This window comes from Dermochelys coriacea, chromosome 5 (assembly GCF_009764565.3).
Source record: "Dermochelys coriacea isolate rDerCor1 chromosome 5, rDerCor1.pri.v4, whole genome shotgun sequence".
Lineage (NCBI taxonomy): Eukaryota > Metazoa > Chordata > Testudines > Dermochelyidae > Dermochelys > Dermochelys coriacea.
Window position 1 is genome coordinate 9,960,588 of NC_050072.1, and position 19,634 is coordinate 9,980,221.

Here is a 19,634-nt window from a genome sequence, read left to right on the forward strand (position 1 = left end):
AGCACGTACTAAGAAGGTGCATTTGCTATATTCCCTGTAGGTGTATGCAGATGAATTGTGAGCACAGTATCCCTTTTTTCCTGTTCGTGCAAATCAGGATGTGACACAGTCTGTTGACAAGGAGCTGCATGAAAGCAGATTCCATGGAATGAAATCAGTCTTTGATTTTACTATGGTAATAGTGAAATAACAGAATATTTTTTGGGGGAAAAAAAGGCTAATTAATGTAAGTAGACTTTTTTCAGAAAATACTTATTTTGAGATTAACATTTGTCACGAGAGAGCCTTTAATTGAGAAACCAGGGGTTCAAAATTATGAACCTCTAAACCTATTTACATGCTAGCACTATTGACATGGTATTTTCCTTCTCACTGGCAAAAGCATAAAGAATTAAGAGGAAAATATCAGCAAGCTGAGGTTTGGACAGGAAGGCAAGTTCTTTATAAATTGAGGTTGCTTTGTCCAAAGAATCATCATTTTTTTCCTGTAGCATGTGTTGTATCTCAAGGGACTAGCTGGCAGAATGTAATTTTATAATCAACCTTCAAATCTAACTGAAAGCAAATTACCCAGATATCACTTGAGTCCAATAGCTGTGAAATATGTGAATAGGGAAGAAAAAATGGAAATAGCAGCATGTCATGTACAGTTTTCTGTAAAATAAGTATAGATTACACCTGTTTGACATGGTTTATGCCACAGGACGGAGCAAGTGGAGCAGGGCTTCCTGCCTACCTCATCTGTGAAGATGTTTTGCATTCTTTATTCAGAGAGCAAGATATAGTGCCAAATTGTGACTTTCGCTGTTTTTCAAGATAGGAAAACTGAATAATTATCATGTGCTATGGGTCTTGAACCCTGGCCTGGCTGAGTGAGAGCCTTGTCCTCTGTACCACTGCACTGCAAAGTCAGAGGAGGGAACTGTAGCTAACATCCCACTACCAGAGGCTACACCCAGAGACTCAGCTTGGTCAGGTGACTAGCAGCAGACTACTGATGGTACACCACTAGATATAAAGCTTCCTGTTCCTGTCCCACCCCTTATCTGAGCAACTAGTTGGTAGGTCTGCTGGTGATCAGACCTCTGAGATCAATTTTCTGCCTCTTTGCCTGGTTCCCACTTGTCGCTCCTGTTATCACTCTTTTTGACTGACTGCAGTTTGACCCTTGGCATGACTTCTTACTCCAGTTCTGTCTTAATCTTTTGACAGGTTTCAGAGTAGCAGCCGTGTTAGTCTGTATTCGCAAAAAGACAAGGAGTACTTGTGGCACCTTAGAGACTAACAAATTTATTAGAGCATAAGCTTTCGTGAGCTACAGCTCACTTCATCGGATGAAGTGAGCTGTAGCTCACGAAAGCTTATGCTCTAATAAATTTGTTAGTCTCTAAGGTGCCACAAGTACTCCTTGTCTTTTTGTCTTAATCTTTGTGTCTCGTGATTCCTACCCTGGCACTGACCCTTGGTGTGGCTCCTGACTCTGACCTTTGGCTTGACTTCCGACTGCGGCCCGACTCCATTCTTGACTGACCATTAGGTCACACCACCCCATTAGGGGCCCTGACAGCAAATACAGAACTACATGGACTTGATTTTTCAAGCACCAACAACTCCCAGTGACTTCAGCTGGGGATGTGGATGTACAGTACTTCTGAAAGTCAGGCCCTATCTTTTTATTTATTTTCAATAACAGCCATCTTTTTCAGGTTCAGATCTCTGCATGCAAATTGATTCTAACATAATTGGACAGTTTCATGTTTAATATCAGATTCAAAAAATTAAATTTTACATATTTTGTTGGTAGCACTTCAAAAAATTAAATGAGATCTTTCCAAGTCAAAATTTCCCCAATCTTCCAACTTTAAAAATATTCTTGTTTCCATATATGTATTAGTACATGCCAGGGCTGTGAACCTCCTCCGGTTCAGGGAAAAAAACTTTTTGCTGCCCCTCAAATTTATGCGGGACTAAAACTAAACTTAGTGAATAGAAACACCTCATCGACGGAAACGTAAATCAATGAAACTGGAATAGTGTCCCTCCCCACCCCCAGCAAAAAACAAAACAAAACAAAAACAAACATATAACCTTGGGAGCACTCCTAGTCTTGACTACAACTAGCAGGAAGTCTCAGCATTTGATGATAGCAAACGCTTCAGCATGTGACAAATGGCTCTGAAGACCATATCTGAAGACTAGCAGCCTTTAATCTTTCTTGCCTCTGGTCTCCCCATCTTCTCCTCCCATGACTATTTACAAAGGAAACAGTCACAGCGACTAGCACCTGCTTCATGCTTCCCCACCCCTCTGCATGGAACTCACTCGCAATGTGCCACCCCTAGTTGTAGTGCTTTCTAAACACCCACTTTGCTCACAGAATGTCACACAATTAAAACTAGAATGAGAAATAAAGGCAGTTTTCCCCAGGCTATTAAAGCCTCCTTTAACACTAACACACACACACACACACACCCACCCACCCCGGCCTCAGGCAAGGAAATCCCTTTTTTCTGACTCTTCCAGTTTGTGTGGGTTTTTTTGGTCTGTTTCTGCTAAATCTGAAGATTTCCAGAATAGGGACTGCCTTAAAATCTATGTATGTTACGCTGCCATTGTATAACTAGTAATCATAATATAAATGCCTATTGTTTCCCTGCCAACACAGCTTGCTTTCAGTAAAATGCAGCTGCTACAGTAATTGCTAATTGTGGGGTGTTTTTTTCAAAAAGAGACAATTTTATATTTTTTTAATAATGATTGAAATCTGCAACCAATTGCAAAGCCAATATCTCAAAAGGGGGATCATCATTCTCCAGATACAAGGAGCGTACACCATTGTCACACTTCAAAAAATAGTTTTTAAAAAAGCCTCCCATTTTGAACAGAACAGCCAGATGGCTTGTATCTGTCCTTCATAGCAAATGTGACCTTTAAATTAGAAAACATCAGGGACCAGTGATTCATCAACACACAAAGAACTCAGCAAGCATTAAAGAACACAGTGCTCAGATTGACTGAGCTCTGCTTCAAATGTCCACTGATTACAGTAGATGTCACTATTGTTTCATCTATAGGCCAGGATTTGTTAGAAAAGTCCCCCTACCCGCAGCAAGCAGTTGTTAACTACAGTATGGGTAGTTAAGTATGTGCAGAAACGCAATGATATTCAGGTAATTCAAGTGGAGCAGTTTTCTTGCTGGAGAATATAATAATGCTTGGCACTTATAAAGCACTTTGCATGTTCAAATCCCTGTGCAAATATTAACAAATCTGCACGGCGCTTCTTTGAGATGAGTAGGAGAGTTTGTCAGAAAACAGGAAAAGGGGGAGGCTTTGTTTTTTTCATTGATATTTCACAGGTTGAAATTTTCTACATCTATAATATGCTCCCATTTTACAGACAGAAAAATGGAGGTCGGTGAAGTGATTTGCTTAAGGTTACAGAAGTTATCACTGGCAGAACTGGTAGCCTGATCCAGTGCCCACTGAAGTCAATGGAAGTCCTTGGGTTCAGGAAAAAGAAACTTATTAATAATCCGTCACTCTTGTACTTTGAGATCCTTGGTAAAAGGCAGTATAAAGTACTTCAGCAATAACTAATTCTCTTAGTACATCTGTGAGGCAATTAGGTCTTATTAACATTGGATAAATAGATAAGCTGTAGAGATTCTCTGCTCTAATCACTAGACAGCGCTTCATACCAATGAAGCAACATATGTGAGGCATCTGATTTGCATTTGGGATCCCCTGTGAGGGATCTTTTCACATCCCACAACAATACCAAATGCACCCATTGTTGTTCAAGGGGAGGGACTGGAACTCAATCACAGGGGGACGTCCTAGTCTTATATTGGTTGGACCTGACAAATTATGCCTCCCCCCCTCCAGCCCTCCTACTATGAATAATCCACAAGATCAGATGGGAGAAAGCAACAACCATCCTGATTGCCCCTTTCTGGCCTTGCCAATATTGGTTCCCACTTTTCTGCATGTCAAAGAACCTGCCATTCATGCTTTGGATGTAGCAGACTGATACCCTAACTCGCACACACTCCACCTGATGGTTTGGTTTTTGGATGGACACTCCACTAGTGCAGGAATGCTCTCTGGAAATGCGAGATGTCCTCTCAAGCATCAGAAAGGAGTCCACAAGATGTTCGTATGTAGCCAAATGGACATGTTTCACTGCCAGGGCTACCTGGCAGAACCTTGTCCCTGAAGCAGTGGGCATCCCACTACTCTTGGAATATTTCCTTTATCTGAAAGACTTGGGATTGGCCCTCAGTTCCATTAAGGTGCATGCAGCTGCCATTAGCGGTTTTCACCTGCCAGTGGACGACCATTAACTGAATGGTTCTGGAAGGGCCGTCTATGAAAATACCCTCCCATTCAGCCTATTCCCCTTCCCCCATGGGACCTTAACTTTGTCCTCACCTTGTTGATGTCTGCCCCCTTTGAACTTGTGGCCTCATGGTCACTCTCTCCTTTCCATGAAAGTCTCTTTCCTCATTGCCATTAAATTGGCTAGGAGGGTTGGTGAACTGGAAACCATGATTGCTAACCCACCTTTCACCACTTTCCATAAAAACAAGGTCTCTTTGACTTCCCCCCAAGTTCCTGCCCAAGGTGGTTTCCCAATTCCACCTCAGTCAACACATACTTTTACCTATGTTCTTCCTCATGCCTCGAATGAGGAAAGAAGGCTTCACTCATTAGATGTTTGAAGGGCATTGGCTGTTTATCTTAAGAGGACAAAACCCTTTCGGAAATCTCCTCAGCTTTTTGTTGCCATAGCGGAAAGAATGATAGGGCAAGCCATTTCCAGCCAAAGAATCTCCACGTGTGTCTCAGGGTGCATTACACGTTGCTATCAGTAATTGGGACAATCCCCACTTGAAGGGATTCGGGCCTATTCCACCAGAGTGCAAGCATCAGCTACAGCCACACTCCACAATGTGCCCCTCGCAGACGTATGCAAGGCAGCCACGTGGAATTCACTGCACACCTCTTCCACACGCTATGCTGTAGTCCATGATTCCGTGATGGATGCTTCGTTTGGAGCAGCAGTCCTCTGTTCCACAGTCTCCTCCTACGTAGGTACTACTTGTTAGTCACCCTCAGTGGAATACAATAGGGACCATCACTCAAAAAAGAAAACAAGGTTACTTACCTGTAACTGAAGATTCTTCGAGAGGTGTGGTCCCTATCTGTATTCCAGACTTAGCCTGCTTCCCCCTGCTGTAGATTCAACAGCTGTGTGGTAGAGAAGGAACAGGAGGCGCCGGCGGCATGCTGTTCCCTTTATTGCCTTGGGTGAGACCATGAAGTGGCACAAGGCACATGCGAGGACTGCCACACAGTACTATTTTCAAAAGCTCCGCCTCCTGGCACATGCGTGTAACCCCTCAGTGAAATACAGATATGGACCACACATCTCGAAGAACCTTCAGTTATAGGTAAGCAGCTTGATTTTTCCATCCATCTCTGTAAGAACTGCAGCTGTAGAGGAAACGGTACAGAAAACTCTAGATACTTTCATAGAAAGTGTAGTCTATTCCATATGGTAGGATTTTTGCCCAAAGACACAAGATGTGGTCCTCTCCAGAACACCACCTCGATAAATCTCTCCACGTGAATGCAAGAAACATGTGAATAGGTGAAAGAATTAACTATTTTGACATAATACTGTAGAGCAGAGATAACCAGATGATGCCCATGTTCAGGGAACTGTGAAGTGTGGTAGGAGTCAAGGCAGAAACTTAAGATTAGATTCTCCATCTTGAACACTGAATGCTGACTGTCATTAATAACTTTAGATGCAAAATGGAAAAAATCTCTGCATAAAGCATTCTAGTATCTGTATAGAATTTGATATCAAATGCCTTTCTTTAAGTCCTAGCAATGGTGCTCCTGGTATGTATGTACATGTGTAGTATACTGCTTAATCAAAAGACGCACTGCTTTTTCATCTGAGCAGTGATTCCCAAACTTGTTCCGCCGCTCATGCAGGGAAAGCCCCGGGCGGGCCGGGCCAGTTTGTTTACCTGCGACGTCCACAGGTTCAGCCGATCACGGCTCCCAGTGGCCACGGTTTGCTGCTCCAGGCCAATGGGAGCTGCTGGAAGCAGCAGCCAGTACGTCCCTCGGCCTGTGCTGTTTCCAGCAGCTCCCATTGGCCTGGAGCAGCAAACCGTGGCCACTGGGAGCCACAATTGGCCGAACCTGCAGGCGCGGCAGATAAACCGGCCCGCCCCGCCAGGGGCTTTCCCTGCACAAGCGGCAGAACAAGTTTGGGAACCACTGATCTAGAGCAATGGTTTTCAACCTATGGTCTGTGGACCACTGGGGTCTGAAAACTATGTCTTAAGATTTCCAAAGGGGTCTGTACCTCCATTTGAAATTTTGTAGAGGTCTGCAAATGAAAAACCCATTGAAAACCACTGATCTAGAGGATGTTACTCAGTTGTAGGCAAACAGATGTCTTAAAAATGTCACTAGCTGACTTTGCAATGAGTAATTCTGTATTCCAATGATCAAATTATTAAGTAGCTAATCGTAGTCAACACCGGCAGTACTACTTAACCTTGCTGGAGCCACAGGTAGCAGGCAGCTTTCACAATGACTGACTTACACTTAGTCTGTGAAATAACTATCAGTGTTTAAGGGAAAAGCTTGCCATATGTACTATTCAGTGAAAATGTGAACATTGGTATCTTTTCTCATTTAACTATGTGGAGCATTCAAGCAGCTTTGGATAAGCATTAAATATTGATAACATATTGCCCTAAAGAGCAAACTCAAGTTTTGCAAAACATCTTGAAAATTTGAGGCTTGATCTCGCACCCCAGGTTACTAATTCACTTCAGGCATAGGTTTTTAGCAGTGAGTGTGATTAACCATTGGCACAAACTACCAAGGCAAGTGGTGGATTGTCTATCTCTTGAGGTCTTGAAATCAACCTGGATCTCTTTCCTAAAGATATGCTTTAGTCAAACACAAGTTATTAGGCTCAATGTAGGAATAATTGGGTGAAATGTAATGGCCTGTAATGTACGGGAGTTCAGACGAGATTATTTAATGGTCCCTTCTGGTGTAAAAATCTATTAATCTGTTATTTGAGGAAGATAGGTTATCTTGTGGCTATGGCACAGCACTGGAAGTCAAATCTGTGGCAATGGGAAATATTCAATTCTTGCCCAAAAATTTGATGGAGTGGGCAAGAACTATGCATTGGATTTGTTATTTTCTCTGTATTCCCTAGATTATTCCTATTTCTAATAGAGTAAAACAAATTACGCATTTAAACTAGCACGTCATTTTGTATTAGATTGCATCAAATTAACTTTCCACAAAGATGAAGAAAGGAGTCCCGGGTGGCAGAACTTTTATGATCAGTACTTGTGGGACAGTATTCAGACTTTTTTCCCCCTTAAAAGTAAAATTAAAATGTTACATTTTAACACTATTTTCAGACACACACACACTTGAGGTAGGCCACTGTCCTAGTGGTACTGATCTGCACGGCCATGCAAGCAACTGAAATTCAGTACATTGAGAGCATGTTGCACCGGTGCTCCTGCACTAGCTCTGGCTTTGTGAACTTTTATATGACATCCAAGGTTAGGGCTTTGCAAGTTAAAGCCAACAACAGTTTGGAACCTTGTTATTGAGCAAGTGCTTCCCTCCCTGTGTGATGCTGCCCCAAATGAGATCTATGGCAGTTTCTCAGCTGGAAAACATTTAATGCCTGCAAGAAGGAGCTGTTAACAGATTACACTGCATGAGGATTGTTTGGCTTTGGAACTAGTTTTCCCTTCTTTGTCCCCCAAGAGCTCAGATTTGTTAACCTACTGAGAAAGCTACAAAGCTAATCTTTTATCTCAGGCTTTGGGCGAATATTTATGTGCTGTCAATCCTTTATATTGTTTGTAATAAACGGCTAGCCATCCTATGCTGCCTTACAGATTTTTTTTTTAATGAATTTGGAGAAAATAATTACATTTCTAGCCTACACCTCAGCTCAGGCTAGCAGTGCTGCAGAGGCAACTTGGTTAGCTCTTTGGGGAACAGAGAGAGATGTGTGTCGCTCATATGCAACTTCTCTGACTGGTTTAAGGATCAGTGCTTCCTGCTTTAAAAGGGAGTCCAGTCAAACCAGAATGAGTTCAATGTAGACCCTCAAATTGGTGATAGATAAGACTTGTTTCTTTAACAATAGCATTGTAAATGATTTTCCCTGATAATTACCTGTATATTTTTAAGCTTACTAAGAAAAAGGAATCTTAGCAAAATAACATACTTTAATGGCTTAGTATGTATAAGCATGATGAATCAAGAAATAAACTGTTATATGACTATGGAACCAGCAGGATGTGTGAAATGTCTTCTCACTTCTTTTGTAAAACACACTTGAAATCCAGTTATACAACACTCTGTTTACTTCCATCCACATTCAAATCATTTGAACTACAGGTAAAATATTCCCAATAGCAATAACTCAGATATCATTTCTATAGTTGACCCAGAATTTCCAACTAAGTGTGGCTTAGACCATATTAAAACAAATATTGTATGAAAGCTTTCTCTGTCGGACAAAGCAGAAAGAGGCTTTGTTTGACGCTTTAGCTGCAGTCTCTCCAATTGCTGTGGAACCTGTTTGGTGCAGCAGTAATGGAATATCGAAGAGCTTTGGCACATATCAGTTAAAACAAATCTTTGTCCAGCATTGCAATGCTTCCTAGCTCTGTGCTGGGTCACTGGCTCAGAGAAGATTTTGAGGGGAGTATCACCTACTAAATTTCCAAGTCCAACTCCTGTGGCATTTTTGTTTCTTGGATGTCTCCCAACCATTTACTGATCAAGTCTAACCCAGTTTTGTCTGATATCTGTTGAGATCACATAGGAAAGTGGCTTTAGGATTCTATTGCAATTTTTCTTTTAATTTTTTCGGTAGCCAGCTGAGCTCACAGTTCAGGTGGGCCTGCAATGAACAGAACAAAGATATGAGGTTGTTTTGCCCTTTATTCACTTTCTTCATGCGTTGAATTTAAATAGTGAACAGCTTCTTCTGTTTGTCTCCATGCCTTCATCCATGCTATCCCTTGCTCACAAAAGGGCCTTCTTTACTTCATCCTCATGGCCTGTCTCCTCCCCCAATCAAGTTGCTTATGAAAACTGTAAGAAACATACTGCCATGGCCATGCTTGAGGGTAACTGAAGTATAGCTTTCTTGTCATAATCATATTTATTTATTAACGTAACTGTTTGTTGTTCTCTTTCCCCCTATTGTCTGTTTTTGGGATGAGAATTGTGCCTCTTCTGTATTTGGAAAATTCCTAGCACACACTGGGTGCTACCAAAAATAATTGTATTATTTAATGTACTGAAGGCACAATACAATTAAATAGTGGGAAGACTTTTAAGCCCTTTTTGGTTTGTATTTGTACAGTGCCTGGCACTATGGGATCCTGGTTCTTGGCTGCGGCTGTAGATGCCACAATAATACAATAACTTGAAACCTTAAAAGACAGTCAGTCAATTTTTTATCCAACCTTTTAATCTTCGTCCAAGCTTCTCATTCTAGAACATATAAATCATGATAGGCAATATTTATATGGAATTGTGTTTAATTTGAATCAATAGAAAAGTTGAATTTTTAAACACACCTCTGTGGAATCTAGGCAAAGAAATCCAACCAGATTTATCCTGTACATTTTGAACAGAGGATGTTCCTTTCTCTTGCTGAGTGACAGCCAACCAGTAATAACTTTAAAAGCATACAGAGGAAGGTTGGTGTAATTTAAATTCCAAAAATGAGGTTGTATATAAATTGCACAAGCTTAACTTCTTTGTTTTTAATGTCTCTGCACTAGGCACTCTATTTGTGTGTTTCAGATATGAAACACACAAATTCAAGTATTTATGATTTCCAAAATCTGATCTGAAACTCACAAATCTCTTCCCAGTACTACCTGTTCTTTGAGAAACTATGGGTTACTTTGCTACTGAGAGATTAGAAGTGACACCTTTGTATTAGTTTTGTTATAAGATCCATACGTCAATGTTCATTAATCTTGCTTCTGGTACTACTGCAACTCAAGAAATAATTTGTCATTTTATGATATTCCTTCTCACCTAGGTTGTAGCAGTCATTTTTTATTGCAGGTTTCAGAGTAGCAGCTGTGTTAGTCTGTATTCGCAAAAAAGAAAAGGAGTACTTGTGGCACCTTAGAGACTAACAAATCCGATGAAGTGAGCTGTAGCTCACGAAAGCTTATGCTCAAATAAATTTGTTAGTCTCTAAGGTGCCACAAGTACTCCTTTTCTTTTTTTATTGCAGCCCTGAAAATCTGTCATGCAAGGATCTAGTGCTTAGCAACATTTGATCCTATTGTTAATAACAGTCTAATTTTAATCTAGAATTGGTATATTTGAATAGAAATGTGTGCCGGTCTCCTCTCAAGAAAGGCAATAAATATTTAATCGTCATTACCAGCATTTGGCTGATACAGCATCTTAACATCAGTAGCTTTAAGGCTCTCAAAGAGGACATTCTTCAAGCAGATTAAAAGATGGATGGAGTAAGTGCTTGATTACAAGAATTGCACAGAGCACAGTTTAGCATTACAAGAGTTTCATTTTTTCTTAGCTAAATGTGGTTAACATTTTTGCTGAAGTGTCCTCACAATACCTCTGCACTGATTCAGGAAGGTACTTAAGCACGTGTATAATTTTAAGCATGACTAGTCTCATTGAAGTCAATTGGGAACTACTTGCTTGTTTAAAGTACCTTTCTGAATAGGGATCCTAGTGGCTTGGTAAAAGTTGAAACTGTATAATATAAAAATAGGCGTATCATTTAGAAAAAATGTTTGCATTAGGCAAGTAATAAACATATAAATGACCAATTGCTGTAAGGATGTTATGGTGCAGAACAATGAGGGAGTGATCTTTGTTTTCAGCTCTTGATAGTGATCAATATGTGCGTGATGGGTTGTCAATTGTATAAATATGCCTGGGGATGAAGGTGAAACTGTTTTTTCTTCCGATTCTTTTGGTCTTGCTGTGCCTTCATAAATGGGGTGACATTGATTGAAAGACATAATATTAAGCTAAAAACATAGATTTTGCTCATCTGGTTTTTGCTTTTTTCTTGTTTTCTCTGAACAGTTTGAACATTTTTTCCAATCATAGGTTTACTTGTTAGCCTACTTTTTTCTTTCTTTTATATTTCTGAAATCTATTACTTTTTCTGGTCTCTGTTTACACCCACATTTTATACCCAGAATTCAGTTGCTAGAGCACTTCAGGAAATTGGGGGAGGGGAAGGGGAAAAGGATGTATTCATATCTTATAGTGATATATTTTCTGTTCCATCACTAGGGGAAATACTAAACAGCAACTATTAAATTAATATTTAGTAAATATGTTTTGACTTGGTAACTTGCACTCAGGAATATAAAAAGAACTGGCGAAAGAGTTCTCTGAACTTTTGATGTTGATTTTTAACACATTTTGGAACTTCTTCAGTGTTCCAGAGGATGAAAAACAGCCAATGTGCCAATATTTAAAAAGATGACCAGGGTAATTATAACTCGTTAGCACAAAATCAGTCCTGGGTAAATTCATGGAAAGACTGATATGGGATAGTCAATAAAGACCTAAAGGATGCAAATCAACATGATTTTAAGTAAAATGGGTCTTATCAAACTTGATGTTGATTTTTACGAGATTAGAATTTTGTTTGATAAAGGTAACCCTTATTATGTAAAAAGAAAAGGAGTACTTGTGGCACCTTAGAGACTAACAAATTTATTAGAGCATAAGCTTTCGTGAGCTACAGCTCACTTCATCGGATGCATTTGGTGGAAAAAACACCATCCTAGCCACTATGGATGTAGAAGCCCTCTACACCAACATTCCACACACAGATGGACTACAAGCCGTCAGGAACAGTATCCCCGATACTGTCACTGCTAACCTGGTGGCTGAACTTTGTGACTTTGTCCTCACCCATAACTATTTCACATTTGGGGACAATGTATACTTTTAAATCAGCGGCACTGCGATGGGTACCCGCATGGCCCCACAGTATGCCAACATTTTTATGGCTGACTGACTTAGAACAAAAAGAAAAGGAGTACTTGTGGCACCTTAGAGACTAACAAATTTATTAGAGCATAAGCTTTCGTGAGAAAGCTTATGCTCTAATAAATTTGTTAGTCTCTAAGGTGCCACAAGTACTCCTTTTCTTTTTGTGAATACAGACTAACACGGCTGCTACTTTGAAACCTGACTTAGAACAATGCTTCCTCAGCTCTCGTCCCCTAATGCCCCTACTCTACTTGCGTTACATTGATGACATCTTCATCATCTGGACCCGTGGAAAAGAAGCTCTTGAGGAATTCCACCATGATTTCAACAATTTCCATCCCACCATCAACCTCAGCCTGGACCAGTCCACACAAGAGATCCACTTCCTGGACACTACGGTGCTAATAAGCGATGGTCACGTAAACACCACCCTATATCGGAAACCTACTGGCCGCTATTCCTACCTACATGCCTCTAGCTTTCATCCAGATCATACCACACGATCCATTGTCTACAGCCAAGCGCTACGATATAACCGCATTTGCTCCAACCCCTCAGACAGAGACAAACACCTACAAGATCTCTATCATGCATTTCTACAACTACAATACCCACCTGCTGAAGTGAAGAAACAGATTGACAGAGCCAGAAGAGTACCCAGAAGTCACCTACTACAGGACAGGCCCAACAAAGAAAAGAACAGAACGCCACTAGCCATCACCTTCAGCCCCCAACTAAAACCTCTCCAATGCATCATCAAGGATCTACAACCTATCCTGAAGGACGAGCCATCACTCTCACAGATCTTGGGAGACAGGCCAGTCCTTGCTTACAGACATCCCCCCAATCTGAAGCAAATACTCACCAGCAACCACACACCACACAACAGAACCACTAACCCAGGAACCCATCCTTGCAACAAAGCCCATTGCCAACTCTGTCCACATATCTATTCAGGGGATACCATCATAGGGCCTAATCACATCAGCCACACTATCAGAGGCTCGTTCACCTGCGCATCTACCAATGTGATATATGCCATCATGTGCCAGCAATGCCCCTCTGCCATTTACATTGGCCAAACTGGACAGTCTCTACGTAAAAGAATGAATGCACACAAATCAGACGTCAAGAATTATAACATTCAAAAACCAGTTGGAGAACACTTCGATCTCTCTGGTCACTCGATCACAGACCTAAGCGTGGCTATCCTTCAACAAAAAAGCTTAAAAAACAGACTCCAACAAGAGACTGCTGAGTTGGAATTAATTTGCAAACTGGATTCAATTCACTTAGGCTTGAATAGAGACTGGGAATGGATGAGTCATTACACAAAGTAAAACTATTTCCCCATGGTATTTCCCCCCCCCACACACACGCTACCCCCCACTGTTCCTCTGATATTCTTGTTAACTGCTGGAATTAGCCTACCTTGCTTGTCACCATGAAAGGTTTTCCTCCTTTCCCCCCCCTGCTGCTGGTGATGGCTTATCTTAAGTGATCACTCTCCTTACAGTGTGTATGATAAACCCATTGTTTCATGTTCTCTGTGTGTGTATATAAATCTCTCCTCTGTTTTTTCCACCAAATGCATCCGATGAAGTGAGCTGTAGCTCACGAAAGCTTATGCTCTAATATATTTGTTAGTCTCTAAGGTGCCACAAGTACTCCTTTTCTTTTTGCGAATACAGACTAACACGGTTGCTACTCTGAAACCTTATTATGTAATATACTTAGACTTTTGTAAGTCATTGATTTAGTCTTGCTTGGCATTCAGATTGAAAAAAGTAATACTATGCAAAATCAATGTAGACTATGTTAAATGGATTAAAAACTGGTTAACTGCTAGAGATAAAAAAGTAAGTATAAATGGGGTATATCTAGTGGGTTACCACAGATAATTGTTGGGTCTTTGTTGTTCAGTATTGTTATAATGATTTGAAAGAAAATATAAAATCATTGCTCATAAAGCTTGCAGAGGAGACAAACTTATTGTGGTAAATAGTGATGTGCTCAGATCAGTTATACAGATGACCATATTGGTTTGTACGGAGTGCTTATTTGAACAGTATGCATTTTAATAAAGCCAAATGCAAGGTCATACGTCTGCCAACAAAGAATGAAGGTCACACTTACAAATTGCAAAACGGTGTCTTGCTATGCAGTGATTCTGAAAAGGGGTTTGAGGGTAATGGTGGCTAATCAACTGAACATGAGCTCCCAGTATGATGCTGTAGCTAATTGCGCAATCATGTTCATGAGTGTATAAGCAGAGAAATATAAAGTAGGAGTAAGGAAGTAATATCTCTCTACTGTGTCCAGTTCTTATGGTCCAGTCTTTAAAAAGGATGTTGATAAATAGGCAAGGATTCAGAAAAAAGCTACAGAAAATATTCAGAGTCATGCAAACAAACATATAGGGAGAGATTTGAGAAGCTCAATATATATTTAGCTTATCCAAGAGTAGGTTAACAGATGAGTTGATCACAATCTATAAATACCTGTATGGAAAGAGATTTCTTATAATGGACAGCTCTTTAATCTAGCAGAAAAAGGCATGATGCGATCCAGTCGTTGAGAGCTGAAGCTGGATAAATTCAGACTAGAAATAAGACAGTCTTTAAATAATGAGGATAGTTAATGACTGAAACAACTTACCTAAGGACATAGAGGTTTCTCTGTCTCTTGAAGTCTTTAAGTGAAGACAGGGTGCCTTTCTAAAAAACGTACTTATAGCTCTAAAAGTGATTTGCTTGTACAGAAATTCTTTGGGTTCTATTGACCTGTGTTTTGCAGGAGGTAAGACTAGTGAGTACAATGATTCATTCTGCTGCTAATATCTATTAGATGTTCAGGTTCTCATATTTGTTACACAACATTCTTTAGGACCACAAAATGAAGGGGTACATTTATACCAGCAAAACAAGAGACTGAATCTCAGCCCTTTCAAAATGTACCCTGTAGGCAGACATTAGTCAAATTGTTGCAGAGACTAGTCACCATGTGAAATTGCTACTGGGAATTTTAAACAGCAGGGCTGAGAGTGGTAGTGATTAAAGGAGACAGCGTATTAGACTCCTTGGTTTTATTCTAGGTTTACAGACTCGCATGATCTTGGATACATCACCTGAGGCAATTTTAGGCCAGCTGTACAAGGGCTCTGATTTTTCTGAGGTGCTGAGCACTCACAGTTACTGATGAAAGCTACTAGGTGGTCAACACATGAGAAAAATAGGCCAAATATTTAGGTGACTAAGTTTAGGGACTTCCTTTGAAGATGTTGGCCTCAAAGTTGTTCACTCCGCAGATCTGTGAAATGGTCATTTTAACCCAGCTGTTGGGAAGCTTAATAAATGCCCCCAAAGCACTTTAGGTTCCTTGGCCATCCAATGCTATTGAAAAGCAAGGTACTGTTTGCTAGTGTAGCTAAGCTGTTGTCAGCTGAATTAAAACAAAGGCTTGAATATAGGGGAGACATGTCTGTGCTTGAAACATGCTTCTGCAGTTTTGCTATCTTGATAAGTGCTGAACAATTCTTAATGAGAGAGTCTCCATTTATGAAAAGCCATTGATTTCACCTTTATGAAATGTACATAAGTCAAGCCTTTGCGTGAGGTTGGGAAAAGAAAGATTTTTACCTCGAAAAATGGATTTGGGGACACTGCTATAATAGTCTGCCTATCGCCCACTTTGTCTATTCTTCCCGAGGATATAACTTTCAAGGGTTGTTAAGGAGATATTAAAGGACATGAATATATCCTTCCGATAAAGTAATTGACACAGGCAGTATTCTTTTCCAAAACAAAATATCTATGAATTGATGTAAATAATAATCCCTAATACAGTCTAACCTAAAATCCTAAATGAAACACAAAAATCCCTGAGGCACAATCCCTTATTGTGAGTTAAAGAGCATTCAAACTACAATAGTATATAATTTAAATGATTCTAAACAAAGCGATTTGTTACAAGTGGCCAGTTTGTAACACATCGCTAACAGCAGTTCTTAAATTGCTTTAAAGTTTAAGTAGATATGTTGCAATTAATAACAGAATTGGATGCATTCTCATAAACACACACATACATGCTAACCCTATATACTATTCTACACTATACTAATACTCTAATTAAGTGAATAACAGGCTTACTTTATAAATCCTTTTGGTATTCCTTTAAAAACCTGTTGCTGCACAGTTTCTGGTCAATCAACTTTACTCTGCTCCAATTTTCTTCTTTCTTTTTTTGTCTCTCTGCAGCAGCTTTTCTGACTTCTTTCCATCAGCTTTTTCTCTGGCTCATCTTCCTGTCTTTCGTCTTCTTCCGATCGTTTCTCTCGCTGGCTCAGGCTCAGGCTCCAAAACTGCCTGCTGGCAACTGGCGTTTTGTGCTACATTGTAGCTACATTTGTAGCTCCCTCTGAATATATCTTTCTGTTTTTAGAAGCAATTACCTCACTCACACATGCCCGGTATCAACCATTACTTCAGAGTTCTGATTGACAGCTCTGACCTTTAAAACAAGTTCTGACTGACATGAGTGGGCTCTGATCAACTAGGTGCTCAGTTAACTGACTTCTCTGTCACCCCTTACTGCATATGCTCAGTAGCTACCAATCTTTCACATGCTCATTGTTTTCATTTGCCTCAGAGCTGTGATCATGCCCCCCCCCACACACACACACACACTTGGCTTTTTGCGAGGGCACCATTTTAGAAATCCTAGGTTTTCACTGAGCATGCTCAGGGTCTACATCTTAATCTCAGGATGGGGTAATTTTTGCTTATTCAGAATAGAGCTAAGAAAAACGAAGTGTAGACTGGAGAATTTCTCTAGTAATAAAAGCTACACACTTTGCTGCTTTGTCCTTAATTATAATGCTCTCAGCATTTAGTTTGTGTATAATTTGTAAGTACTGTGCAAACCATTTTGGTACCATATTTAAGATATGCTGCTGTCAAAACAACAAATGATGTAAGAGTAGCAGTATCTCCAATCAACTGTTTACCTATGAAGGATGTAATCTCAGTTAATCAAATTCTCATCTACCATATGGAGATCAGTTTTCATCGGAGTAATGTGCTCATTCTTACACTGATTCCATATTCTTTACTTAATTGCCTTACAGTTTCAAAAAAACAGTTTTATTCTAAATTTATCTTTAGGCAAAAGGATCTTTGCAGGCTTTCAGCAACTCTTAGGACGATCCAAAATATTTCAGCAGCATTTTCACAATAAAACAAAGAGCTTTTGCTCGCCCACATGTAGAGATCAAACTTGATGTGTCTCATAATGAATGCTATGCTTACTTACAGCCACTGTTTATGTAGGCTCTCGTAGTGGTACCCATTGCTCTAGCTGAGCACTGAGTAGGCTACCTGTTTTGAAACTCTGTGTTAATAGACTGGCCATTTCACCAAAATCAGATTTTGAAAACTTTTTTTAAAATTTGATTTCAGTTGTCGGGAAAAATTATTTTTGCTTTGGAATTAGATTATTGTAACACCGCCAAACCCTGGCCGTCGGTGCGCAGGATTGAACCAGGGACCTCTGGAGCTTAGTGCATGAGCCTCTACTATATGAGCGAAAAGCCAACTGGCTGTTCCCCAAGGCTGTAGAGCAGACTCATTTTATCTCTGTCTCTAAGTGGTCTCAGTGCCATTAGATGGGACAGACCACCACACCCAGAAGGTGATTCAGTTATATGATTTTTTTTATATTTTAAATATAGCTGGTCTTTCAGATGTTTTCCCTTCTTCACCCTCCCCCCCAAGAAATGCATACAGAACGATAGGATTGAATTCTTCTGCCCACAGATACTTGTTCGCAGCTCAGTTGTGCTTTGGGTTGCCAACCCTCCAGGATTGTCCTGGCGTCTCCAGGAATTAAAGATTATTCTTAAATTAAAGATAATGTCATGTGATGAAACCTCCAGGAATTCAGCCAACCAAATTTGGCAACCCCAATTGTGCTGAGTCCTGTGGCAGCTGTCTGTGCTGCTTGGAAGATGTTTGTATATAAATATAATAAAAATGGAATTCTACAATTACAGGGCCAGAGTTTTCTTCCTGTATAAAAGGGCTGATCTTTATAATCTCTTCCCACCAGGTGCAGGACAAGTTCCGTTTGGACCTCTCTGATGAAGAAGCTGTACATTACATGCAGAGTCTAATTGATGAAAGTGTCCATGCTCTCTTTGCAGCTGTAGTAGAACAAATACACAAGTTTGCTCAGGTAAGATACTACAGACTGATGGGCTGTCTATGGCCTCATGGTGAAAAGAGGGGTAGAGAGAGTGACTGACTGTGGGAACAGAGAGATAAACATTTTGCCAGCCTGTGCTTTAAGGAGTTTTGAAGTGGTTAAAAAATGTTAAGTTCAGAGCAGCTGCCCAACTGATGGATGACATTGCAGAACCTTAAGGCAAAGCAGTATCTGTAATTTTGCATGGTCAATGGCTCGACCAGGAGAGAGAAAACTTTTAAGGGCTTGCCATCTCACATTTTAGCAAGTTAAGGATTTCCCAAGAGTTTAGCTTTGAAGTGTATTTATTTGTAATTTTCTGCCTATGTAGTAAAGATTTGGGACCTTAAACAGCTTTAAGATTCACAGTTCACAAAACATGAGCTAGATAGTCCTTTGTATTGTTTATACATTACGAAAATTAAATCAATAGAAAAAAAGTTCAGTAAGAGCAATCTTCTGTCAGTTATTCCTCTGTTAAATATATTGTGTGGTTACATTTCTCTTGTGACCAGCAGCCCCTTGTCTAGGTATGTCTTCCCCTGGCAGACTTCAGAAGCAGTAGAACACTGTGTTCAGCTGGGGATAGCCTTCTTAAAGACGTGCCCCCCAAAAAGTCTTACCTTTGCAGAAGCAAGTGAGCAGCTAAACTCTTGATTTGGAGAGTGCTGTTCAGTCTTGCAAGTAGTCTGTTTTGGCAGGCTCTGCATGGGTGGGTTCTTAGGGGTAAAGTCTACCTGTTGGACAGAGCTCTGTGCTGTCTCTGAATCCTGCAAGAGGAGGACCTGCCACTCCTGAGCATGATATTGCCAAGAAGAGAAATGTTAACAAGTAAGACTAAAGTTCACATTTTCCTTCTCTTGCTTCGGTTCCCCCACAGCTACTGACTGTGGTGGTTGATGGTGGCTTTTATTGCTGGCTCCTAAACAGTGTATTCCAACTAATTATCTTTACAAAGCTCTGAAGCCTCCATGGGGGAATATTCTCCTTCTCTGCTATCATTTTTAATATCGGAATGCACACTTCCTTATGTGAAGAGTAAAATTTTAGCCACATTAAGTGTATGTGCTAATGTGACTGTAGTCCATTGTGGGTATGATAAAATGACTAATACCATTGTGCAATAAAATGATACTCTCAAAAGCATTTTAATTCATCTTTGAGATCATAATTTTTCTGACTTCTCTAGCTCACATTTATCAGGGATTTGTTTAAATCTGCCTGTTGGCCATAAGTATTAGTCTTATGAGGAAACTTGCAATTCAGAGAAGAATCAAGAAATGTTGATCTCAGAAAACTCA

The 19,634-nt window shown here is 40.2% G+C and overlaps 1 protein-coding gene across 4 annotated transcripts in view; it reads left to right on the forward strand.

The window, feature by feature from the left end:
• Positions 1 to 19,634, forward strand: part of PIK3C3 (phosphatidylinositol 3-kinase catalytic subunit type 3) — a 153,075-nt gene that overhangs the window by 125,665 nt on the left and 7,776 nt on the right. For 2 of the 4 annotated variants that reach the window (XR_006281773.1, XM_043515455.1), the window contains one exon: positions 41 to 206. Coding sequence is in view for 3 of the 4 variants with exons in the window: in XM_043515455.1 (XP_043371390.1) it covers positions 41 to 61 (21 nt within the window). In the remaining variant the exon portion in view is untranslated. Of the gene's footprint in view, positions 1 to 40; positions 207 to 18,198; positions 18,325 to 19,634 lie in introns of those variants that run through there. The other 2 variants (XM_038401922.2, XM_043515452.1) reach the window with 1 other exon arrangement.